Source organism: Eutrigla gurnardus, assembly GCF_963514095.1.
Source record: "Eutrigla gurnardus genome assembly, chromosome: 15".
Classification (NCBI taxonomy): Eukaryota; Metazoa; Chordata; class Actinopteri; order Perciformes; family Triglidae; genus Eutrigla; species Eutrigla gurnardus.
The window spans coordinates 7873913-7896889 of NC_139938.1; the positions used below are offsets into that span (position 1 = coordinate 7873913).

Genomic DNA, 22977 nt, shown 5'->3' on the forward strand with positions numbered 1-22977 from the left:
TGGGTGGTGATGGGGAAAACGGTAAACCATTTCCATAATTGTGCTGAATTTGATTTCTGTTCCACAACTTGCCTCAGGTCTTACGAGCGTGTGAGCAGCAAGAAATGCAGAAATGAAAGGGGGGAAAATAGTGGGGTTGAATTTAATTAAGGTTAATATGCTCGTCCATAGCTGGATGTTGTTGTGTTGTGTTGTGCACCACAACATAACCTTTTGTTCTTCTCTCTGCGGGGTCGTTTTTGCTGAGGTAGTATGTTCTCCGGGCTCGGATGAAACGTTGTTCTGAGGGGCATCCAGGATAAATTGTGTCTACACGACAGTAACATAGTAACTCCGAGCGCCAGACTTTGCCTGGTGATCCTTCACTGTGCTCATACTTAACGACCACATCACACCTGCCAGTCATTACCTTGAAACACACAGAATTGGTCCTTCTGTATAGAAGTGTTTTCTTTCAAACCAGTAATTTCCAAAACTTCCCACTGAAAGTTGTAATCCCTCAGATTTCAGTCCTGGTTGATTTGGTGACGACTGTGGTTACCGGGGTTTAACTCTACAGCAAACACTGCTGGAGCGACTTCTTTGTAAGAAATACAGCAGAAGTGTATTTCTTTACAGTGCAGACAAACAAGCTCACCTTGTTTTAAAGCCAGTCAATAATACATGTAATTACAATCTGATATCATGGTGTTTACAACACAGCATAATACAATTATTTACCTTGCAGGAGAGATGGTTTGCAGAATGTCGCCTGTAGCTCCATCTTCATCACACTCTTGCAAAATGAAAACTCACCTGCAGAAAACACCAAAAATGTCTTATTCTGTATTAAGTATTTAACATTAACATTGTTTTGCTGCTTTGCAATACAAGCGATCTTGTGGTTTGCCAGTGGAGTGTTTCACATGAAACAGTGTTAGTAGAAAGTAATTGGTTTGCATTAATGCTACAGCTTTCACACGGAGCTGAGACAGTTAGCTGTAAACATTGAGGCTAATTTCAATCGGATACAGTTGGGCTGGATTGATCCAATGTGAGTCTTTCGTGCTTCGGTAGGCAATCTGAATCCTGCTTGGGAATGGTGAACTGTAAGTGGGGTTTGTTTTCATGATAACCGTAAATATTGTAAGATTTGCAAGATAATGGATCTCATTTTCCCATAAAACTCTTTTCTTTTCGTTGTCTCATACAATTTTCCCATCGTGGAAGCTGTTCTTTGGTCCAGCTGCAGGATCAATACCTGGGGACAGAGGCCTTCCAGTATTGTAACGACAAACTAGAAAAGCAGCGCAGAGAGGAACGTTTAACTAATGCTCACCCACTCACAGACCCAACCACTCAGCCAGTCTGCTTGTACGGGAGAACCAATTCTACCTCCTCTCCACATTCAGATGTATGACAAAGAGAATGTGGATGCATACCAAGCTGACAGGTTGTGTGTGTGTGTCCATATATATGTTCATATGGTTTCTGTGATCATATGCATTAATCATGTAGTTTATGGTACTATCTGTATTCTCTGATGGACGGAGGTCTGTTCTGTAAGCGGACTGATGGGCTCTCTGTGTGCTCTCATATGTCTGTGCAGTCAAGTGTGTTTGCCAAGGAGTGGCCCTTTTTATAAGCCTCTGTTTATGGGCTCTGAGAGGCCACCGCTTGCCAATAATTGGCGTCTGGATTGCTCTGTAAGTATTTGGCGAGTCAGACGGGATCGGCTGGGTCCGGCAGTGCTCTGGAAAGGTCAGAGCGCTTCTGATTCGGTATAGGAAGAGGAATATGGGAGAGGAAGGACGGGATGGATGATCGAGATTAAAATTGGACTGTGGCAAGAGTGAAAATGGGAAGAAAAACATATAAAATAAGAGAGGAATAAGGGGAAGGTATGATTTTAAGGCCAGAAAGGGCGTAAGTTAAGGCTTATGATGGAAAGGAATAAGGAAAAGATAGGTGATGGATAAGGATGGAAAGAAAGGAGGTGAAGGAGGAAGAAGAGAAGTATAGAAATAGTTGTTTTGAATAGGAAACAAAAGAAGGGAAGAAAGAATTAGTACTAAAACAAACCATCCCAACCGTGAGCTATATATATATATATATATATATATATATATATAAATGAAATTCAACAAGAAACGAGTAAATGCAAGTGTAGGAGGTAAAATATATAGAGGTGAGAGAAAGAGGTTAGGAGGATTTGTCAAATCAATTTTATTTTTATAGCCCGGCTTATAGCTTGATTTGAATGATGGAAATTGTTTCTTCTTGTGAGAATGATGCAGAGAAGATGTCCTAATGCTGACTAACAGTGTCCTGTCCTTCTCTCCTCGCTTCTCCTCCCCGCCCTTTCATTTTGATTAGTGATACTGAGTCCTTTCGGCCTGAACGGGACACTGACGGGCCAGTCGTTCAAGATGTCAGACCCACCCACCAAGAAGCTGATCGAGGAGTGGAACCAGTTCTATCCCATCAGCCCCAGCGCCAAGGATGGTGTGTCGGAGGACAAGGCGGAGGACATGGATTGGGAGGATGACTCTCTGGCCTCTGTGGAGGTCCTCGTAGGTCAGTTTTTGTCATATACATATATATAAATGCATATCTGATTGAGCTTCATCTTTTGTGAGATGACCTGTGTCAAATAGAGCTGAGTGGTTTGGTTTTGACTGGTTTGCGTGCAGGTGGTGTGCGGATGGTGTACCCAGCATGCCTAGTGCTGGTACCCCAGTCAGACATCCCTGTTGTGGCCCCTGTGGGGTCCTCCCACTGCACTGCCGTCTACTCGGGTGGCCACCAAGTGCCTGCTTCCCAGCGAGAGCCCGCCATGTCTTTGGTGACCCTCACCCCTCCCACATCGCCCGAGGAGACTCAGACAGGTAGGGGGGAGAACACGGTGTAAAGAGTCTCAAGTCTCAAGGGCCAGGCATGCTTTTGAGTTGAGCTGTATCATTAAAGGCGTTTGTCAAACGTCTGCTAACCTTGCTCTTTCCCTCCCCAGTGGACTCTCACTCAGCCCAGAAGTGGGTTAAGATGCCTTCAACATCTGATGCGTTCAGCGTGGACAGAACAAGCCACCATGGAGGCAAGGTTCCACGCCGGCTAGCAAGTCAAGTGGTGGAGCGTGTCTGGCAAGAGTGCAATATCAACCGAGCCCAGAACAAGTAAGTCTGTTTTTGTCGCTATGAAGTAGCGCAAAATTCATCATCCACGCGATGAATGAACACAAAATATTGTCTTTGTGTATTGATTGGGGAAGCTGTAGATTAAATAAGCAGTGAGATTTCCTTGTTTCTGGGAAAAGATCAGAAAGGGAACACTGATTGGGAGTTTGCAAAAGTTATGTGGGAGGGTTATGGAAATCAAGAGCGCGTAAAGAAGAGCGCAATTGTGCTTTAGTGTTCAAGTACTCATGGAAGGTTGGAAATTTCATTTCAGTTTATAATAATACGATTAACTCAACCAACTTGAACTGTAGAAATTCAAACACAAGCCCCGATGCCTTGCCTTGTTAACTAAATCCAAATACACTTTGATTGGTGTGTGTTGCAGCCGGTCATTATTTGGTCAATATTCCCCTAAATTTATCCAGTGACATCTTTTTTTAAAACCGTCTTTAACTGACCTGTGTGCCTGACATCTCTGTTTCCCATGGTCTGTTGTATTATTCACCATCAGTGAATCTGACACATTGGGAGCAACCCGGGAACTGTTGCCCCTTGACCAAGCACAGAATGTCCACTGGAGTTAGCTGTTGGGCTCGTCAGCCAAAATATTATCGCTCCAAGCAGGACGATGAAATCAGCCTCAGCACAAAGCTCCCACTAGTCACAACTGTATACCGAAGGAACACCAGAAAGGGCCGTGCACCTTTTGGGATTCGTCTTAAAATGATATGAAAAAAGAGGATGGGTCTGTTCACATGAAAAAGAGTTGAGTTTTTCCCTTTCTCCTCAGGCGGAAGTTCTCAGCCGCAACCAACGGTACCTGTGAGGAAGAGCTGACGGAGAAAGCGGGAGTCTGGGATTTTGTGGAGCATTCACAGAGGTCATACTGCAGCTGTTCCAGGTCAGTCACTTCCCATGTGGATGTTGTACACCATGTGCAGGTATGGCTCATATATGTGTGCTCAAAGACGTTTCAAAGAGGTCATACAGGGTCTATGGAGCTTTGAACAATGGCACAGAGGGCCGTAGTCAGCAAAATATCTGCAAGTTATGTCTACGTCTAGACTTTGACAAGCATATTACTCTTCATATATATCAATTTATCACGTTTGTCTAAGTGACAGCCTTGCCTCAGCTGGGCTGTGTGTTTCTGTATATCAGACATTTTTATTCCCACACTGATGGGAATAATCTGAGTGAGAAAGAATAGTTGACCTCTTATGGAGCACTCAAGGGAATCTGTGGTGGTAGAAGAAGCATGCGTGTTGCATCCGGCTCCCAACGTTGACAAATTAGCTCAAAACAAGTGGAATGAGTTCATGTGTAGTCGTCTGTTTGTTTTTCATCTTGCCTGATGCCTTAATGTTCATGATATTCCTTGTTTATTGTGCATGCACATCCCTGCACACCTGTGTGATCCTTATTTAATACTACTTTACAAATTCAGCCTTCAGTTGCAAAAGCTTGATATTAGTAGTTTGTTTTCTTGTTCAGCACGCTTAGATTTAACGACTGTCTGTAAGGCATTATTCTTTAATAAAACAGCAAATCACCTCTCCCCTGCATCCTTCAGTTTCAAATAACAATTATTTTTATAGTCCATTAATCTGCCTTTTATTTTCGTGATTTATTTGTTACTCTGAAAGTTGTCAGAAACTGGGGGGAAATCTTTGATCAGTGCTTGAATCAATGAATCGTTCAATCACAGTTGCATGCAGCTGTTTACTCACAAGGATAAGTGCAAACACAAGGCTGTGCCATCCACTTCAGACTGTCGGTCCAATCAGTGAGCTGGATCTGTACTATATGCTTGACTGGCTTCCACAATGTGAGACTGAACCAATCCAATAGATTGAAAGGCTATTCAGTTTCATGGATAATGAGCAGGTACCATCGAAGATTTGTGTGTGTTTTGATTGATTGCTACCTTGGAAGTGTGGGCATACCTCCATTGGGGAATCCTTTGCACTCTTTGTTTTTTTTCACCGAGGGAGAGGACAGCCTGCTTGGGCCGTAGACGAGAGCAGAGTGGATTGGGCCAGTCAGCTGGAGCATGCTAATTTGTTGGAAGCCACCCAGCGCTTTGGCGACACAGATATGGGAAGCTCTGTGCATTGCCAGTTTTATTGGCCATTAGCTTTGTTTTGTAGATGGAAACCTTCCGTATGTCTGCTTATCTTGACATCTAATTGTCGGCACACGCCAGTACCCTGGCCTAAAGGAGACACAGCATCCACGTCAACACCCTAATGCACAACTCTAGCAGTTGGTGGAGTGGTGGCCCAGCAACGGAGAGATTGACCCTAGAGACAGACGGTGGTACTTGATAGAGGAGGTGGGAAAAAGCTTTGTTGGCTGTTGGCAGGTCAGGTGGGCAAACAGCAGATCTTGATGACCACGGTGAAGCCTTGCTACGGGGTATTCCTGTGCACAGCTGAATCTGATTGGCCTCATTTGAACTAGCTGGATAGGCTGCAGAGCTAAGAGTGATGTATTATTTAGTTTCTACTGTCAGCAATTGGGTTATTAGCTTTATTGATTTTCTTTTTGGGGGATTTTGTAAAAAGGAAATGTGAAGCCTTTTAGGAGATGCGTTATGTTCATGTCATGAGTGCGAATAATAAAGAAAACCATGAATGTGCAAGAGGTGTGAATTAGATGTTGCAGTCTCACACTCGGGCAATTTAATTGTTGTAGGTGTAAAAACACTAAAAAGCTAATTGATTTGAGATTAATTAGTGGGGCTGCCACCTTCTATGGAAGAGGAGTCACTTGGTGTTTTCTAGAAAAGGCAGATGTGAGGGATTAGAGGGAGATTTAACATACGATGCATGAGATCTCTGTGCATCATTTTCATTATGCATCTTCGTGGTTTAATAAATTGTCTCTGTTGCCGTTTTGCTTAGTGTCACTGGTGCCTCATAGTCTCACCATATTTCCTGTTTGTCTTTTCCCTTGCAGATACAAATCAGTGAAGCAGCGAACAGGCAGCACCCCAGGCCAAACTCAGTCAGCGGGCCAGCCCTCCCAGACTCCTACCAAGCACAAAGCTGGGGGAGAGAAGCCAGAGAAAGGTGACAAGCAGCAGAAAAGACCCCAGACCCCCTTCCATCATCGCAGCTTGACCAGCGACGACGCTTCAATTGAGGCCGAGGCAACAGCTGGCCAAAGGTTAGCCATGAGGGGCCAGGATGGAGGAAGGTTCCCTAGTATACGCTCTTCAGATGTGTCCGGCATCCAAAAAGCCCCCCAGCTCCACAGTGGGGGGGTCAGCGCTGGGCCATCAGAACAGACAAACTCCCCTCAACCCCCACCACTTAGCCCCCACCCCTGCGAGCGAGGCGAGGAATCAGGGGAGGGCATGAAGAACCCTTCAACCCCCAACAGCCAACACTTTTACCAGCCACCCCCGGAGCCCTGCCTGGTCGGGGTGAAGGGTGGCGGCGAGGAACCCGGAGGGCCCGAGGGTCTGAATCAGCACTTCCACTCCCATCACCCCCACTCCCACCCTGGAGCTTCAAGTTACTCCGACCCTCCCGAGCCCACTGTGTATGTGGGCGCCGCGGTCAACTTGGAGGAGGACAGCTCCCACGCACCATGGAGGTTATTCAACCTACCCCGCAGGAAAGAAGCCGAGATGCCCACGCCACTGCTGCCAGGGGACAAGCTGAGGGACGAGGCCTCAGCATCGCAGGACAACCTGGTGTCGGTCACAGAGTGAGTGACACATGGCCATTTTAATATCACTATTCCACTACATGCCTTCTGTCTCACACACACGCAGGGCGATAAGGGCTTTGGCTCATCACAGGCTGACTTAAGCAGTTAGCCATCCAAACCTCTATTAACCCCTATTTTCCCCCGTTACAGAGCGGCCCCAGGTCGCTCCGGAGCCCTTTCAATAGTCCAGAAAAATGTTTTGAATAGTAACAATGCAAAACTCACCTTCTCCCTCTTTCTAATTCTCTCCCCCTCAGACTCCCCCACCTCACTCCCCCTCCCTCGTCCCCTCAGCCTCAGAATGTTCGGTATAGCGCTTAGCTGCATACAGCATGTTAATCTCTTGCTATGTGCCCTTTTGACATCATACATCACCAATGTGCAGGGCCAGCACTACTCATCGATTTCTACTCGCACATACCAGGGCTTGGATAGAGGAAGAGTAATGGTAGGGTTAGATAAAGATAAACCTTCTATTGTAATACACTTTAAGATGAAATAAATACTCTCCGCTGGCTATGAATTTGGCAGGCACTTGGGAGAGACTTGCACCAAGGAGAAGCTGCTAGCAGGGATCACAGATGGACAGAGTGAGGGGGCTTGTCCAGTGTGAAGGCAGGCAGAGTGACCAGCAGGCCGTAGGGTGGCCAGAGTTGAAATTATCGGCGGGGTTATGCAATCCCAAGGGGCCAGCCGCTTGGAATGGCTATTCTAGTGAGCTGTAATCCTCCCAACCACAGCTCTGAATGCCAGCTAAGCTCTGGCCCAGGCCACTGCGCACCATCACCTCACATCAGAGCCGGACAGGCATGACGAGAGGACAGAGGTGCTAGGAAATATAAAGGCAGTGAAGGGGTGGGACAACACATAAATTGGGTCAGAGCAGCCAGTAACTTTCTTCTTTCCCCTCCCTCCATGTCCTGTTACATATAAGGAACAAGTAGGCCACAGTCATAGCCACATAAGAGATTTTGATGAGCCGAGGCAGAGACAGACACATGTATCACTTGTTACTCTAAGTGTATAAGTAGTCGGTGCTGCAGTCACCATGTCTCCATAAATCTGCTGGAAATGTAATTGTCTGACAACAAACATGATGCATCCAGTTCTGCTGCCTGACAGCTGTCAGAATTGTTTGCCACTGCTGCCATTTCTGTTTCTGCAGATAAAGATGGCAGCAGCTCTGACATATGATATCCAGCAACATGAGGCCAAAACAGCAGCCGGGGAAATGTTCCTCTTGCCCAATTTAAAACAACAAATTATTTTTGAAGTAGCTGATTTCCTACTTCTCTTCTCACATACAAGTCTTCCTTCTGTTATTTGGTAACTGATCAAGATGTCTGTTAAAATTAGAGATGCACCAATTGCATTTTTCTTGGCTGTTTCTGACCTGAAAATTCTGTTTTTCTTTCTTTCTAAGAACTATAATTAACAGCATAGATGAACATTTTTGCAAGTTTTCTTAAATTGAAAAAAGAAATTGTATGTTCAGACATATTGGAGAATAATCAGAAGAAAATTGTATTCTACTCTGTGTACATATATTGTAGACCCCATTTATTATGCATCTAAAACTATGTACTTATACAAATGATGCCCTGCTGTTGACAGAAGAATCACTGCTGAGCCTCTGTGATTAGTCTGATCAGCATGCATGGGAATGAATTACAATCTAATATTTTTCTCACGCTTTTCCTTCCTGAATTTGTTGCTAGTTGCTTTTAAGAAATAAAGTCACGAAGAGGGTCTGAAAAGTTGCTGAATCTTGGCAACACATTTGGTGCGCACGTTCGTTCGTGCATGCGTCCGTGCGTTCGTACACGATAATCTGTTACTGTCTGTGCGCCATCATGCGGCACATGTTTAAATTAGATGTATGAGACTGATCAGCCAGTTTTTAGTGATGCATCTTTATTTAAAATGGTCTGTAATTGAAGTAAGCTCTTGTCGTGTACGTTTGGAACGTCTAGGTGTTATCTGTTGCCTATGATTTGTAAATATCTGATGGTCGTCTAATGCTACCCCTGAACCCTCACACCTCAGTGTTTCCACCTTCCCAGGGTGATGTCCACATCTAAATGGCCCCTGAAGGTGTCTGAAGAACGCATTCAGATGTATCGAGCCAGGAGGAACCAGTACCTATCGGCTGCCATAACGGACGGAGATCACGAGCCGGAGGTGGACCCCTACGCCTTCGAGGAAGGAGATGTCAAGTTCACATTCTCCAACAAGAAGGATAAGGCAGGCGGGGAGCGTGAGCCGGGCAAGAAACATAAGGTAAGGCAGGCCAAGTGGAGGAGTGAAGAGTGGTTCTGACCTGCAGTGTCACTCGTCAAAGCCTTGGGATATTTATTGGCTGTATTTTACCCCCATGAAAAAATGGCTCCTGGATTATGGATTATTGTTGGCTCTGAACAAGAGCATCGCATAGGGGTCAGGTAAAAACGTAAAGCCATGTTACAACAACTTTACCTTGTCCTACATGTGAATTATCAACTAAATGTTATACAGATGAACTGAAAACAGGTTTTGCAACTTGTTTCCATAACAACAAACTGCAGAACAGTACTGTACTGGCAAACATAACTTTTAATACTCTCAAACATTTAACTGCTTCTCCCACAGCATATAGATCTTTTATTGCACTCAGGTTTTGATACACCCACGTATTTTTGATGTTTAATTTTTGTCTTGATGTTGTTTTCTGAACATGAAACATGTCACAACGTCTTGTGTTTTTGGCTCTGCCACTCAAGAACAATTTATACTTCAGACCACAAATACCTCCAATTAAGGGTAGATTATCTGAAAGATATTTAAGCATCATGATTCAGCTTAGATTAATCACCTAATGGTGTAGTTTACATTGTGGTGGGATATTTATACAGCTCTGCTACCACTTGAAATGCTGGTGGTTCCCGTCTTAAACTTCAACTTTTCTATTCAACGCTCTGCCACTTCTTTATTGTGACTAGTTGACCTGAAAAACGGTTCACATTGAACTCCGCTTTGCCTACAAATAAGCCACACACAACTTCGCCAAGTTGGTTGCTTTCAATCCAGTTTGCAGCCACACCCCGTTGGATTTAATTCAAAAAAGGCCGTGGCAACTCAGCGGTGTGAAGCCCTGCTGAAAGCCAGCATGGAGAGTAACTACTTCACTCACGCCTTGTTACTAGTTGCCCGGGGTAATACGGGGACAAGAGTGCTGTTTTTAAGATCAGTAAGGAGGTGTGGGAGAATCACCACCCTGCCCTAAAAATAGCGGTACTGACGCTTTTCTCCATACGTCCGCTTTCACTGTCCACGTCTAACTGTACAGGAAGCTATCCCTGAATCTCCATTGTTAGTTGAGCCCAGAGGAACACCAAATAGTTAGCCTGTCCAATTTCCTTTTAAGTTATGTATTTCCTATTTGATCTGCCTTCTTCCTCCTCCCCTTCCTACCTTCCTCCTCTGCCTCTGGGGTTGTTGGCTCCGGCTCCAGACAAGGACCACCTGTTAGCTGCGGATCGCCCCCAGCATTGAAAGGGAGATTCGGTGTGTGTGTGTGTGTGTGTGTGTGTGTGTGTGCGTTCATTCCTTGGCTGCGTGTTTGCAGCAAGCTTCACAGAGCCTGGAGTCTAACCACAGCAACAAACCTGACTCACTGAACCATTAAGCTTAAAAAGCACACTCAAATATTTCCTTTCTCTTCTGTCCCACCGGTCGGTGCTGGAATGTAAGGGTTTAAAGCGTCTCTCAGTGGAGTGGGGAGTCCCTGATGAGCAGCTTGTGCAGCGGAGCTCTTCCGCTGTCTGCTTCATGTGGTGTGTGTATGTCCACCACATGTATGTGGGTGTTCCTCTCCCAATTTTTCACATAAGCTTTAACCTTTTTTTGTGAGGGAGTTTGTAGCTAAACAAGCTGTTATTAAACAGACTATTAAACCACTTTGTACTCGCTCACTATAGAGTGTAGAGACCTAGTATGAACCATACAGGAGCATCTCCAGAGCTCAGACTATAAATCCGCAAACTCGAGAGTTATTGTGCTGCATATGCGTGCTGTAATGGATCGCCTAATCATCATATACCACTGCACAGAAGTGGTACACCTTTGTCATAGCCTGCTGAATTATGAAGTATAAGATATGTGCATGGGGGAAAAAAAGCCTCCGCAAGCAAGCGAGATGAAGGAAAAGTGTGATGAGAAGCTCTCATGCAGACAGCCTTGGAGTCGAACAAGCGATGGCAATATGTAAAGACTCCACACGTACACATCCACCTATCCAAGGCCAGGTTATTGATAAGGGGTTAAGGCATCATTAACACCTATAGATTGTGGCCTTGGTGCAGATGTTGTGCGCTGCTGTGGATTGAACCTTTATGGGAGACAGATTAAAGCCTGCGTTACTCAGAGAAAAGCCCTGGAGTGTAATGAAATCAATGGCCAGGACATAACATTCCTGTTCCCCAGCTAGAACTGCACAGTGTTCACACAGCCCGTCATAAGAGCACACACACACACACACACACACACACACACACACACAGAAGGCCAGCCCTCCGAGATATTGATGTCTGGGTGAGAGGCCATTCCTTGGATCGTGATTTCACTCTACTCCACACTGGAAATCTCATTTGCCACAGTAGAGGCAAGCAGTCCCTTTTTTGTGTTCCTCTGTTTTGCCCAATTTTCTCTATTATCACTTTTATTTGTTTTATTATTATTGCCTTGATTGGAGAAAGGAACCCCTTTTGTGATTTATCCTAGCTCCAGTCAAATATATTTGTATAGTTCTTTATCACGGTTTAAGACCGTAATGGTGCAGACTCTCCTTGTCATTAAGGGCAAGAAAAAGCTTCATCAACCTGGGATTGGTGTCCTGTTATTATAAACAATGTATCCGTCTGGACCGTACATACTGAGCTCTGTTTAATCCAATGTTCACTGTGTGATAGATGCGTCTGGTTCTATGTGTTATTTTTAATACTTCCTTCTAACCTTCCTGTCTTTCTTTTTCCTCACAGGGTGAAGATGGAGGCGCTGGTCCATCAGATGGTAAAGAGCCCTTTTATTTCAAATGATAGTTTGCTTGTAGAATAACATTTCAAATATTTAATTTGATATATAAGATAGATTTAAATTGGTGCTTTTGTGTGATTTTATTTTTCTTAATTTTTGCGTGTTTTTGAGTTTTACAGTTCATCTCATCAATTGAGTGTTAGTCGACTAAACATTGTTTGGTTGGACTCAGCTCAATACACAAATATAAATATGTACATATATTGCCACCTTCAGAAGTCAGACAGTCAGGCCAAAGGGTGCATGTTGTTATTTGCATGTTCTCCCCGTGTTAGTGTGGGTTCTCTCAGGGTTCTCCAGTTCTCCAGCAGGCATGCAGGATGGGGATAAGTTAATTGATGGCTCCAAAATGCCTGTAGATGTGAATGGCCTTTGTGTGTCGGCCCTGTGATAGTCTGATGGATGGATGGTTAACAAATATGTCATGCTAGAATCATTGCAATAATTCTATTGACAGAAAAATGACTTTCTGAATTGATTGAATAGAGAGTAAATCGAGGCCAACCCGGGTAGTCAGTTGGTACAATCTTCACTCAAAGCTGACTTTCATTGAGTTCTCAAACCCACCCAATATGCACATAAATATTTTAGTACTAACAGTGAGTACATTTGTTTATGCAGAGGCTCAGCGGGCAGCTGCTCACAACCGCATGGCTTCCACCAGCCTGATCCACGAGACAGACTTGGTAGTGTCCATCAACGACCTGGACAACCTCTTCAATTCGGACGAGGATGATCTGGCGGTTAGTAGAAACCTTGGCTCCCACTGCGATGAATATAACATTACCAGAGACCAGAGTGTGGTCTGGCACAGTGTTGTGATTCCACTGGCAAGCATGTGCCATCATCAGCTGACAATTATCATTACCCACTTACCAGTTGCTCAGAGAAGATGTCATGTATCATACAGGCCACACAGGTGTGAGAAATGTAACAGCAATTAATTCAAAGCAATGTTATTAACTGACAGTTCAAGTTACCAACATGGTCAGGTGCTAAAATCCTTTTCCTCCCCCTCCACAGCCTGGTTCCAGGAGACCAGTGAATGGAACGGATGAGAAATTTGGCAGCAAGGAACCAAAGCCATCCACTTTGGACCCCGTATCCTGCATTAGTATGTATCTCTTCATCTGTGACTACAGCTGTCTCCCTCTCTTTTCCCTGCACACTTATATGCTGCGTCTCCTTAAAGTACAAGGATGGATTTAGCTCAAACGTTAATCTAGAATCAGATTTGTCATACCCGTGAGCCCCTTGGAAATTAAGAATGGTAGACTGAGACTTTGCCAGAAGCCACTTCACTTTGAAGTGCAGTATTCCCTCTGCTGACAATTTCAGCTAAGTGAAACGGCATCATATGCTTTTAATCCACTAAATAAAATTAAGGGTATTACTACTGAAGCATCATTGATGCTCAGCCTTGGCTTTGCCACCTAGTGGTGGAGAATATGGCTGTAATTAACCTCATGGTACATCAATGCTTAGCTCACAAATGAGTTTCCCCTGACCTCCTGTTATCTCATTTGATACTATACTGCATTTGTCTTGAAGTTCCACTCTAATTGTTTAAATTAACAGAACGGTACCACACCATACTTTCTGTGGGTTTTGTTTTTTTCATTGAGTTATTTATTGTTCAGTTTGAGCTTAGGGACACAAATGTAGAGCTAAAGAGATTTTAAGTACACTCTATATTTTACTGTGAAGCAAATTGGTCTCAGATCAACCATTTTGCTTTAATTTTATGAACCGCTACTGTACAGTTCTAGGCTCATCCCATTAACCATGAGTTGTGTTTGTTAGCCCCCTGGAAGCATGTCACAATTATAAAAATGCTTTGTGAGTTTGAGGCCGTGGATATTCGCCACATCTCTGGCTGTCTTTTCACAGCGATGTACACATCTTTACCAGCAAACACATCCTTCTAGTGTTGAGTCAAATTATTTTATCAACATGAAAGCAGTATAAAAAGAAGGCGCTCCTGTTTTTTCCCCACCTTTCAACTTTGCATAAGCAGCTCTGCTGGATCCTGTAAACATCGTCACTGATATATTAAGAAAAAAAAGCAAAGCATCATGCCAAAGTAACTGTGACAGACTATTTAAACATGTCATCAGTCATTGGCGAGATGCCCGTCAGACTTTAAACGTGTCTTATAAGTATTCATCCGCTTGTATTTACATAGTAACAGCTGCTTGTCATGTGGTTGCAGTGCAAGAAAACCTGTACATCTGCAAGCATCTCGACAGAAGCCGTATTAACAAACGGTTTAAGATTACACATCTTACATTAATTCATCCCCATTGTTACCTCAGGAATTGGTTTGTGTTGCAAACTGTTTGTAGAGTAATTAAGATATTACAAACAGAATATAATTATCTTCATCTCATTATCAATATGCTTAGCATCGTAAGCTGCTGATAGATAACGGTGTCGGAGTACACTTTTGAGCCACCTTCTGCACGTTCCCCTTCCAGTGTGCCCAGTTCATATTTTGAGGACCCTCTGTTCTTCTCTTCCACCAGGTTCAGCAGACCTGCACCAGATGTTTCCCACACCTCCCTCTCTAGAGCAGCACATCATGGGCTACTCACCCATGAACATGTGCAGCAAGGAGTACGGCAGCATGGAGGCCAACTCGGGCATGACCACGCTAGATGGCACCTCATCTCTGGGAGGCCACTTTAAGATTGAGGTGGAGGAGAGCTTCTGCAGTCCCAAGCCATCTGAGATCAAGGTGGGTCCCGACCCCTGTAAAATTACCACTGACTTTCCCTATGTCAACAAGCATCTGCCTAACAACACACTCAACTCCTCCCAGCTCTGACGTTACTGGGAAGGAACTGCCACAGATGTTGTGTTTGTGTGAGCAAAGTCTCAGCCAAGAATTCCTTTTTCTTTGTTTATCCTATTTTCAATATAGTCTTCACATTTGTATGGTTGCCGTTCTGCTTATTTCCCTGTGCCCTCACCTTTTTATAGAGGACAGGAAACAAAAACAGCTTTTCTCTGCAGGGATATGTAAAGACATCGTCATTTCTCTGCCTTACTACGCCTTATTTTCTGTCCATCTTCTAGGACTATTCGTTTGTGTACAAGCCAGATCTTTGCCAGCCGTTTGTAGGCTGCTCCATGTTTGCTCCTCTGAAGGCGTTACCCAGCCAGTGTCTTCCACCTGTCAAAATCCCAGAGGACTGCATCTACCGACCAAGCTGGACCATGGGCAGGGAGATGCTCAACCCCGTGCCTGTCATGTCCTTCCTCAACAAGGACAGGTACGTGTCGCTCTAGTGTTAATCAGTGAGGTTTCTAATGAGTGGGTGCTTGTCATCAGGGAAGTCGATGGCCGTTATCACACAGCTGAGAGTTTGTCCTGGCTCAAAATGAGGTAGAGGTGGGACAATCCTGACCTTTTCCACAAACATGCACTTGTCCTGCGTGGTCAATGGGCTAAATTGTGGCCAAATTCAGTCAGTGGTATTGTCTATAATGGGAATCCCTCAATATGAAACATCTGCAATTTACTGCAATTTACTGCTGTGGTCCCAGTAATATTTATTACTACAGTGAACAGAAGTAGCATATCACATGACATGGTAAAGCTGTGTTTGAGACTGACACCACATACTTTGATACTATAATGACAACAATAATACAACAATAATTTGATTTTACTGGCAAATTATCATCACTAAGCATTTAAAAATTAATTTAAAAATTATTTTATTTAAGTATTCCCTCACACACTTTTACAAGACACTTTTATAAGAAGGCCTATGCTTTTTTTAAATATAATTTAATTTGACAATCTTACTTCCTATTTTAAATGACTTGCCTTATCAGTAGGTTATTTATGGTGGACATGTTCTCAAATGTATGTTAAAAAGCTACTTTATTTCCTTACATTAAACTGGTGTAAACAGACCCACATTAGCGTTTGTATAGTCGCAGTACAAGACGCCGTTCAGGCACACATGTGGAGGCTCGTAGAGCTGCATTCATCGCCAGCTGGCGATATAAAACCATATTCAAACATCGAACGGCGGGGAGGCGGAGGCTTCTAATTAACTCATCAGCTTTCCATGTTCCATATGATTGATTGCGAGTGTTTTGATTTATTTTATTTGTTTATTTCATTTTTGCCTGTGATGGCAAAGATGTTATCAGCAGAAACCTGTGAGTGAGTCAGTGACAGACTTTTGCATTTATAGGGCTGGCTCCACTTAAATTACAGCTTAAGAGAAGCACAACAAGTGATATCAATGCTGACTCTCTTGTATTCCTTATTTCTTTATAATTCCTATCTAGCTTGTTTCAAATATGTATTATCATGTATCACAGTGATCTTTGCAGAAGGTCATGGAGGCATTCTGATTTAGACATGCAGAAGAAATGCCACGGCTGTGCTGGCTAGTTTGTGTGCACAGAAGCATATACGCCGCCGTTCTGTCCACACACCCTCTGGTCTCTCCCCGGACACCCCCTTAGCAGGCTGCTCAATTTCCCATGCATGGCTGCCTGAGGCGGTGCAGGGAAATGAGTGTAAAATACCGTCTTGGTTGAAGACTAGGATTATCACTGGAGTGGTGAGATGGGCCCCCACAGCGGCTCTATGCCACCTCACTGCTCATAGCAACTTGGAGTCTCTATTATATCTGTCACTGTTCCTATAGCTACACACTGCTGCACCTCTGCTACTTTCCACACACATGGGACTTTCTTATCGGCATGTTTATCAGAAAAATCCACAAGCAGACCTGCTTTTGTTCTATTGATTTTGTGCTTCTCTGTAAACAGGGCAGTAGTGTACACTCTTCTAACATTTATATGGACTAAAATGTATTATACTTGTGTGTTTCATTGACCCGGCAGGGAACATAAAATCTGTCAGGCTCACCAAATTTAAGGGGTTCACTGATCTATATCTAATCTTGCTACACTGAGCAGAAACGTTCCCCATGATGCACTTCTTACTTCAGTTTCTAACGGTGTCAACTTATATTTGTGTTCGGCTGAATTCTGTTGCATGACGTGAGCAAACAACACACGCCCTGTTAACGGATAGACCGACCTCTCCTCAGGTACGGTTGTGATTTGATTTTGACTTCTAAGAAATACGAGGCAAGTTGTTGTTGCAGTTTATCCATCAGGTTAATTCTTTTTGCAGGAGAGCTAATTGCAATTTTGGGGTTATACTCACGCCAGATGGTTATCAAGATTATTTTTTTATTACAGTGCCCTGGAGCATGGCAGGAAATGTAGAGCAGAATGAGCAACAGGAGTGGTCAAATTTTAAATACTTTAAATAGGAGCATGGTTTATTATTTCCATTTTTTAAACGTGTGTAATTGGAGTATTACGTCTGGGTGTAATAGTTTTGCAGGCAGGGAGAGGTGTCTGCCCTTGACTAAGCATGGCAAATATCCAAAGAGTCATTGCTAAAGATGTTATAATGTTGTGCTGGCGCTGCCTTTGTGTCTTCATCCCATGTTTAACGTGCCTTGGCTGCAGGAGAGAGAGTTGTGCTGGGACTTCCTTCTAATGGGTCCGTGCCAGGAGCTGTTCCCCTTATACAGCTAGGGACATGATGTGCTCACCCTCCCTCCCTCCCTCCCTCCTTCCCTCTCCTGCTCTCTCACATACTCCCCCTCACCGTGCTTCCTCACTGTTGCTTGCCAGCCCCAAAATAAACCTTACCTCAGAGGGACACTCGTTGAAATGTTTATTGAATGTCTTTCTCTCCCCCTCTGCTGCTTCTTTTCGCTACTCGTTTCTCATTCCCTCCGTCCTGCGTTTCTGTCCTCTCATGTGTAAACATGTGTGCCGTCGCAGCTCACTCGCGAATGTTGTCATGTCCGACTGACTTATTACTCAAACTATCTTCACAAATGCTGTGAGACAGTTGGATAACGGTATTACATTGTTTGAAGCAATGTGCATTGCTGTTCTGGTTTAAAAAAAAGACAAACTGTGAAAACTAGTGCTTCCATTTTCATGCCATAATTAGATGTTCTGGTACGTGGCATGAAAAAGTCATTTATCCAGTGTCTAATAGGGATCATTCTAATTGTCCACAAATCGTTGCTGCCTATCACAGGATCCTCTTAAAGACCCCTGGACTTGTTTTAAAACCTAAGTGTTTCACCTTCTTTTAATTCTAGCGGCATTTCTGATTAATTTCCTTTTGTCTTTCTGTCCTCAGTAACATCCCCAGTGTGGGTAGCACCATGGACCAGGACTACAGCCAGACCTACACGCCTCAGACTCACACGCCTTTCATGTCCAACAGTGCTCCACCTAGTAACAGCGGCGCTGGCATCCTGCCATCGCCTGCCACCCCACGTTTCTCTGCACCCACCCCACGTACGCCACGCACCCCACGCACACCTCGAGGCCCCTCCAGCGTCCAAGGCTCGCTTAAGTACGAAAACTCGGACCTCTACTCCCCAGCGTCCACCCCCTCCACCTGCCGGCCGCTGAATTCAGTAGAGCCGGCCACCGTACCCTCCATTCCCGAGGCCCACAGCCTCTACGTCACCCTCATCCTCTCCGAGTCGGTCATGAACCTCTTCAAGGACTGCAACTTCGACAGCTGCTGCATCTGCGTATGTAACATGAACATAAAAGGGGCCGATGTGGGCGTGTACCTGAGCGACCCCATCTGCGAGGCTCAGGAACCCTGTGGCTGTGGCTTCAGTGCCGTGGTCAATCGCCGTTACGGCAATGGCTCAGGTCTCTTCCTGGAGGACGAGCTGGATATCATCGGCCGCGGCTCAGACGTCAGCAGAGAAGCAGAAAAGCGCTTCGAGGAGCTGCGGCTCTCCTCGCTGGAAAGAACTGGAGTAGGGAGGGTTGACCGTGTCCCAGATGAGGTCATTCTCCTCCTACAAGACCAGTGTACCAACCCCTTTTCACCCATTTCAGTGCTAGAACATGATATAGTGACACGGGGTCCAAGTGGGGCTCATGTGCCACCCTGTGTGAGGGTGGAGGAGAGGGACTACCACAGTGACTGCTACATGGCTCTGGAGCACGGCAGGCAGTTCATGGACAACATGTCGGGTGGCAAGGTGGACGAGGCGCTGGTCAAGAGCACCTGCCTGCACCACTGGGCCAAACAAAACGGTGAGAAATGGGGCTAGATCTAGATTGTCCCGCAGGCCGACCCTCGCACCGCTTTTGTTTAACCATAAAAAACCTAAGAGAAAATTAACATTAATCCAAATCATTTATTCAACACGAAAGCAAAACTAGACTATAATTGTGTATTTCAGGGTTCATGTGGCAAAATGTTTCCAAAAATTGATTAGAACGATTTTTGTATTCATATCTGTTATCTGTTAAGTGTTGAACAAAATTCTACTTTTTTATATGCTTTTAGTTCCAATGCATGTAAGCATTAGAGCCATTTAGAGTACTTATTATTTAGTATTTTCACTTGTGATCAGTCAAGAAAAACACAAATGCATAAAAAGACAAACTTGTATATGATGTTGAATTTTGCTTGTTGTGATTAATCTCAAGTTTCCCCTTTGCTCGTCCGTTCTCCAGCAGTGGACGTGAGTACGCTGTGCTCTCAGGATGTGCTGCGAGTGCTGATGTCCCTCCAGCCCGTACTTCAGGACGCAATCCAGAAGAAGAGGACAGTTAGGTCGTGGGGCGTTCAGGGTCCCCTCACCTGGCAGCAGTTCCACAAGATGGCTGGACGGGGCTCTTACGGTAAAGCTGGGGGGGAACTGGTGTTAATCCACTTGATACAGTTGTGTTTTTTCCACCACAAATGCAACGGAGCTTCCAGACTTTTCTGCCAAGAACAAGATTCTTAACGAAACTCTGAGGGCGACAGCGTTTGGTGTTGGCGTATGTGACATTTGAAATGGAGTAGAAAAACTCTGGATGTTGTCAGGTCAACAGGCAGTGTGGTCCCTCCGCTGTGGTCCAGATGTCAGCTCCGTTGGGAGGAGCTGTCAGATTGGTTGGCGACATCACGTTGTGATGCACAGTGGAGGGCAGAAAGTGAATGAAAGGTAGCTGACACCTTACCCGTAAACGTTGCTCACTCACTGTTCTTTCTTCCTTTCTGTTTCTTTCTACCTCCTTCCACACTTGGTTTTCCCGTCTTTCTCCCCCTCCTGCCGTCTCACCCCCACAGGCACAGACGAGTCCCCGGAGCCCCTGCCCATCCCCACCTTCCTGGTGGGTTATGAGTATGACTTTGTGGTTCTGTCTCCATTCGGTCTGCCCTACTGGGAGAAACTGTTGCTGGATCCCTTTGGCTCCCAGCGGGACATTGGGTACCTGGTGGTTTGTCCTGACAACGAGGCCTTGCTCAGCGGTGCCAAGAGCTTCTTCCGAGACCTCACCGCTGTCTACGAGGTAGGGACCGTGAAGAAGGGGTGCAAACATTTCAGTGTTAACGTTATCCAAATGCAACAGTGCTCTACTTAAGGCACCTAATTAATAATTATCTTGATCATTTGTGATCATTTTCTATTGAAAACATGTAAAATTACCCGATCAATGAAAAAGCAATAGAAATACAACTGTGAATACACTCAAACCTCTTTTTGTTTCCATTGTTAAATTAAATTTTACTTATATTATAATATATTATACTAATTATATTATATATTCTAATTATACCAGTCCATATATTCATTCATGTTCTTTGCGTCTTGTGTTTATGTTTATCTACAGTCATGCCGACTAGGCCAGCATCGACCAATTTCCAAAGGGTACCCCGATGGTATTGTCCATGTCGGTGGCAATGGAGCCAAGAACCTCATAGATCAGCCAGTCAGTGACTGGTTCCTCAAGGCTGCCAGCAGCAACAGCGACGCCTTCACGAAGCTCAAACTCTATGCACAAGTGTGCCGCCACAACCTCGGTATGTGTCACTTACAGTCTGCCTGGTCAGGCAGTTCTTTGTTGCTCCATTTCCTACTTTGACACCACTTGGTTCGGTTATAAAAAGCCAAGCTAGAGAGCCGTGACCGTTTGAAAGAGGGCTTGAAGTCAGTGACGAGGAGGTCCAGTTGAAATGGAGTAAAAGGAATATGTTTTTATTTTCTAAAGGCGTGATTGATTGTATTAATAGAAGTCCGATGCTGTGCTCTCTCTTTAGCTCCATACCTCGCATCACAGCCATTGGACAGTTCCCTCCTAACACAGCCCAGTCTCCCGACCTCATCCAGCCAGTCCTCATCCACACAACTGTCCAACTCCACCTCCATCTCAGTCGGCCAGCAGGGCTCAGTGAACGCTGCGGGTTCCTCCGTTCCCAACAACAACAACAGCAACAACAACAGTGGGTCGGGGAATGGCTCTGCGTCATCCAACAGTCTGGTGACATCCTCAGGCCAGCCTGGCAGCGGGATGCCGTCTGCCAAGCCCAGCTCTTTCCCACCCTTTGGGAGCATGGGCAGCCAGGGCCAAGGAGGTGGCCCCCAGAGTGGACAGCTGGGGCAGCAGGCTGGTACCCAGAATACTGGCACCTCAGGGGACAACTCCAACAGCCAAACCCAGGGGTCCTCGGAGCCTCCTGAAAGGTACTGCAGTACACAACATCAACTCAAACAAGCAGAATGTATCATATCATTTACTTTGATCTGTGAAGAAACTGAGCTGTGGGATTGGTTAAATAATACTGTGTGTGTGTGTGTGTGTGTGTGTGTGTCTTCTTCCCCCAGCACTTTGGAACGAGAGAAGGTAGGCGTGCCCACAGACGGGGAGTCCCACGCCATCACGTATCCACCTGCCATTGTTGTTTACATCGTGGACCCCTTCAGCTACGAGGAGGCAGACGGTGGCCCCGGGCCAGTGCCAGCCCACTCCAGTGTGTGGACGCTGGGTTTGCTACGCTGCTACCTTGAGATGCTTCAGTTCCTGCCCCCCCACATCCGCAACTCTATTTCTGTACAGGTAAGTGAGGTTCCCAGGAGGGCCACGGTTTTTATTGCCGATCATATTGTGTTTCATTATCATGGAGGCAATTGCATGAGTGAAAATGCATTAATTGTGTATTCAATGTCAGTGTGTCAATAACTCCTTAGTGTTCAACAGATTGTGCTCAATGGCATCATTGCTGACATATCCATCATCATTGGAAGCAGCACAATGTCCCTGATTATTAACTGTATACTCTGAGTGACCAGAAAAACAGTAGCTTACATAAAGTGCTCTACGTGTTCATATATAGAGTTTCATGGGAAGTATTTAAGGCTATGCTCTGTGGTTTTTTGGGGATGTTGTATTTATTTGCATATATGCGCACACACACACACACACACACACACACACACACACTATAGCTATACCATAGAATGATAATACAGAACAATAATGCCGTGTTCCCCTTATTGCTCTCTGTGAATTTTCTGGAAATCATGCAATCTAGACTGTGGTGCATTTTATCAGAATACTTTATTGATCCCCAGGGGGAAATTACGTGTAGTAATTATGTGGCACGAGCACTGCGCCGGACTCCATTCTAAAAAATAGCCTTTTAAATGTTACATTGCTTGTCAGCAATTGGTCATACGGTAACTTAGGAGGCAGCATGGCCTTGTGTGCTCTCATTAATTTGGCTTGCAGTTAAAACGGTCATAATGTTGTTTTAATGAAAACTCAGTTGCCGGCATTTGCTCCTGGTGTTCATCACCTTTGTGGAAGAAAAACGTGAGCAACAGGTGGACCAACTTTGAAAGTGATGTGTATTGTGCGCTGAATCGTATTATACCCATGTGATGCTGTCAAAACATTCACTTATTATTTCCAACGCAGCCTCCATAATTTTAAACCAGGAAAGAGGCAAGAAAAGGGTGCAGAGGGGAAAAAATGACTAGTATTATCAAAAGCAAAACCACTGTGTTTGTTGAAATATGATAGGGCTGGAATTGTTACTTTACAAATTACAGACATGGCCAATTTGCATGGGATTAACATCACAGACGTCCTCTGCAATTATTAGAAATTTATAGAGGTCCCTGGGTGAAAGTGGTCCCATGTAAATAGGGATAAGAGTAGAAGAGTA

At 44.8% G+C, this 22977-nt stretch overlaps 1 protein-coding gene across 2 annotated transcripts in view; it reads left to right on the plus strand.

Annotated features, from left to right (window-relative positions):
• The window catches only part of med13a (mediator complex subunit 13a), a 72637-nt gene that overhangs the window by 42020 nt on the left and 7640 nt on the right, over nucleotides 1–22977 (plus strand). For both annotated transcript variants that reach the window (XM_084029133.1, XM_084029134.1), the window contains 17 exons: nucleotides 2356–2556; nucleotides 2673–2867; nucleotides 2990–3152; nucleotides 3946–4056; nucleotides 6117–6872; nucleotides 8939–9155; nucleotides 11891–11921; nucleotides 12567–12688; nucleotides 12969–13059; nucleotides 14471–14682; nucleotides 15024–15220; nucleotides 18148–19070; nucleotides 19497–19664; nucleotides 20098–20321; nucleotides 20643–20832; nucleotides 21070–21493; nucleotides 21635–21866. In XM_084029133.1, coding sequence (XP_083885259.1) covers nucleotides 2356–2556; nucleotides 2673–2867; nucleotides 2990–3152; nucleotides 3946–4056; nucleotides 6117–6872; nucleotides 8939–9155; nucleotides 11891–11921; nucleotides 12567–12688; nucleotides 12969–13059; nucleotides 14471–14682; nucleotides 15024–15220; nucleotides 18148–19070; nucleotides 19497–19664; nucleotides 20098–20321; nucleotides 20643–20832; nucleotides 21070–21493; nucleotides 21635–21866 — 4457 coding nt within the window. The remainder of the gene's footprint in view (nucleotides 1–2355; nucleotides 2557–2672; nucleotides 2868–2989; nucleotides 3153–3945; nucleotides 4057–6116; nucleotides 6873–8938; nucleotides 9156–11890; nucleotides 11922–12566; nucleotides 12689–12968; nucleotides 13060–14470; nucleotides 14683–15023; nucleotides 15221–18147; nucleotides 19071–19496; nucleotides 19665–20097; nucleotides 20322–20642; nucleotides 20833–21069; nucleotides 21494–21634; nucleotides 21867–22977) is intronic.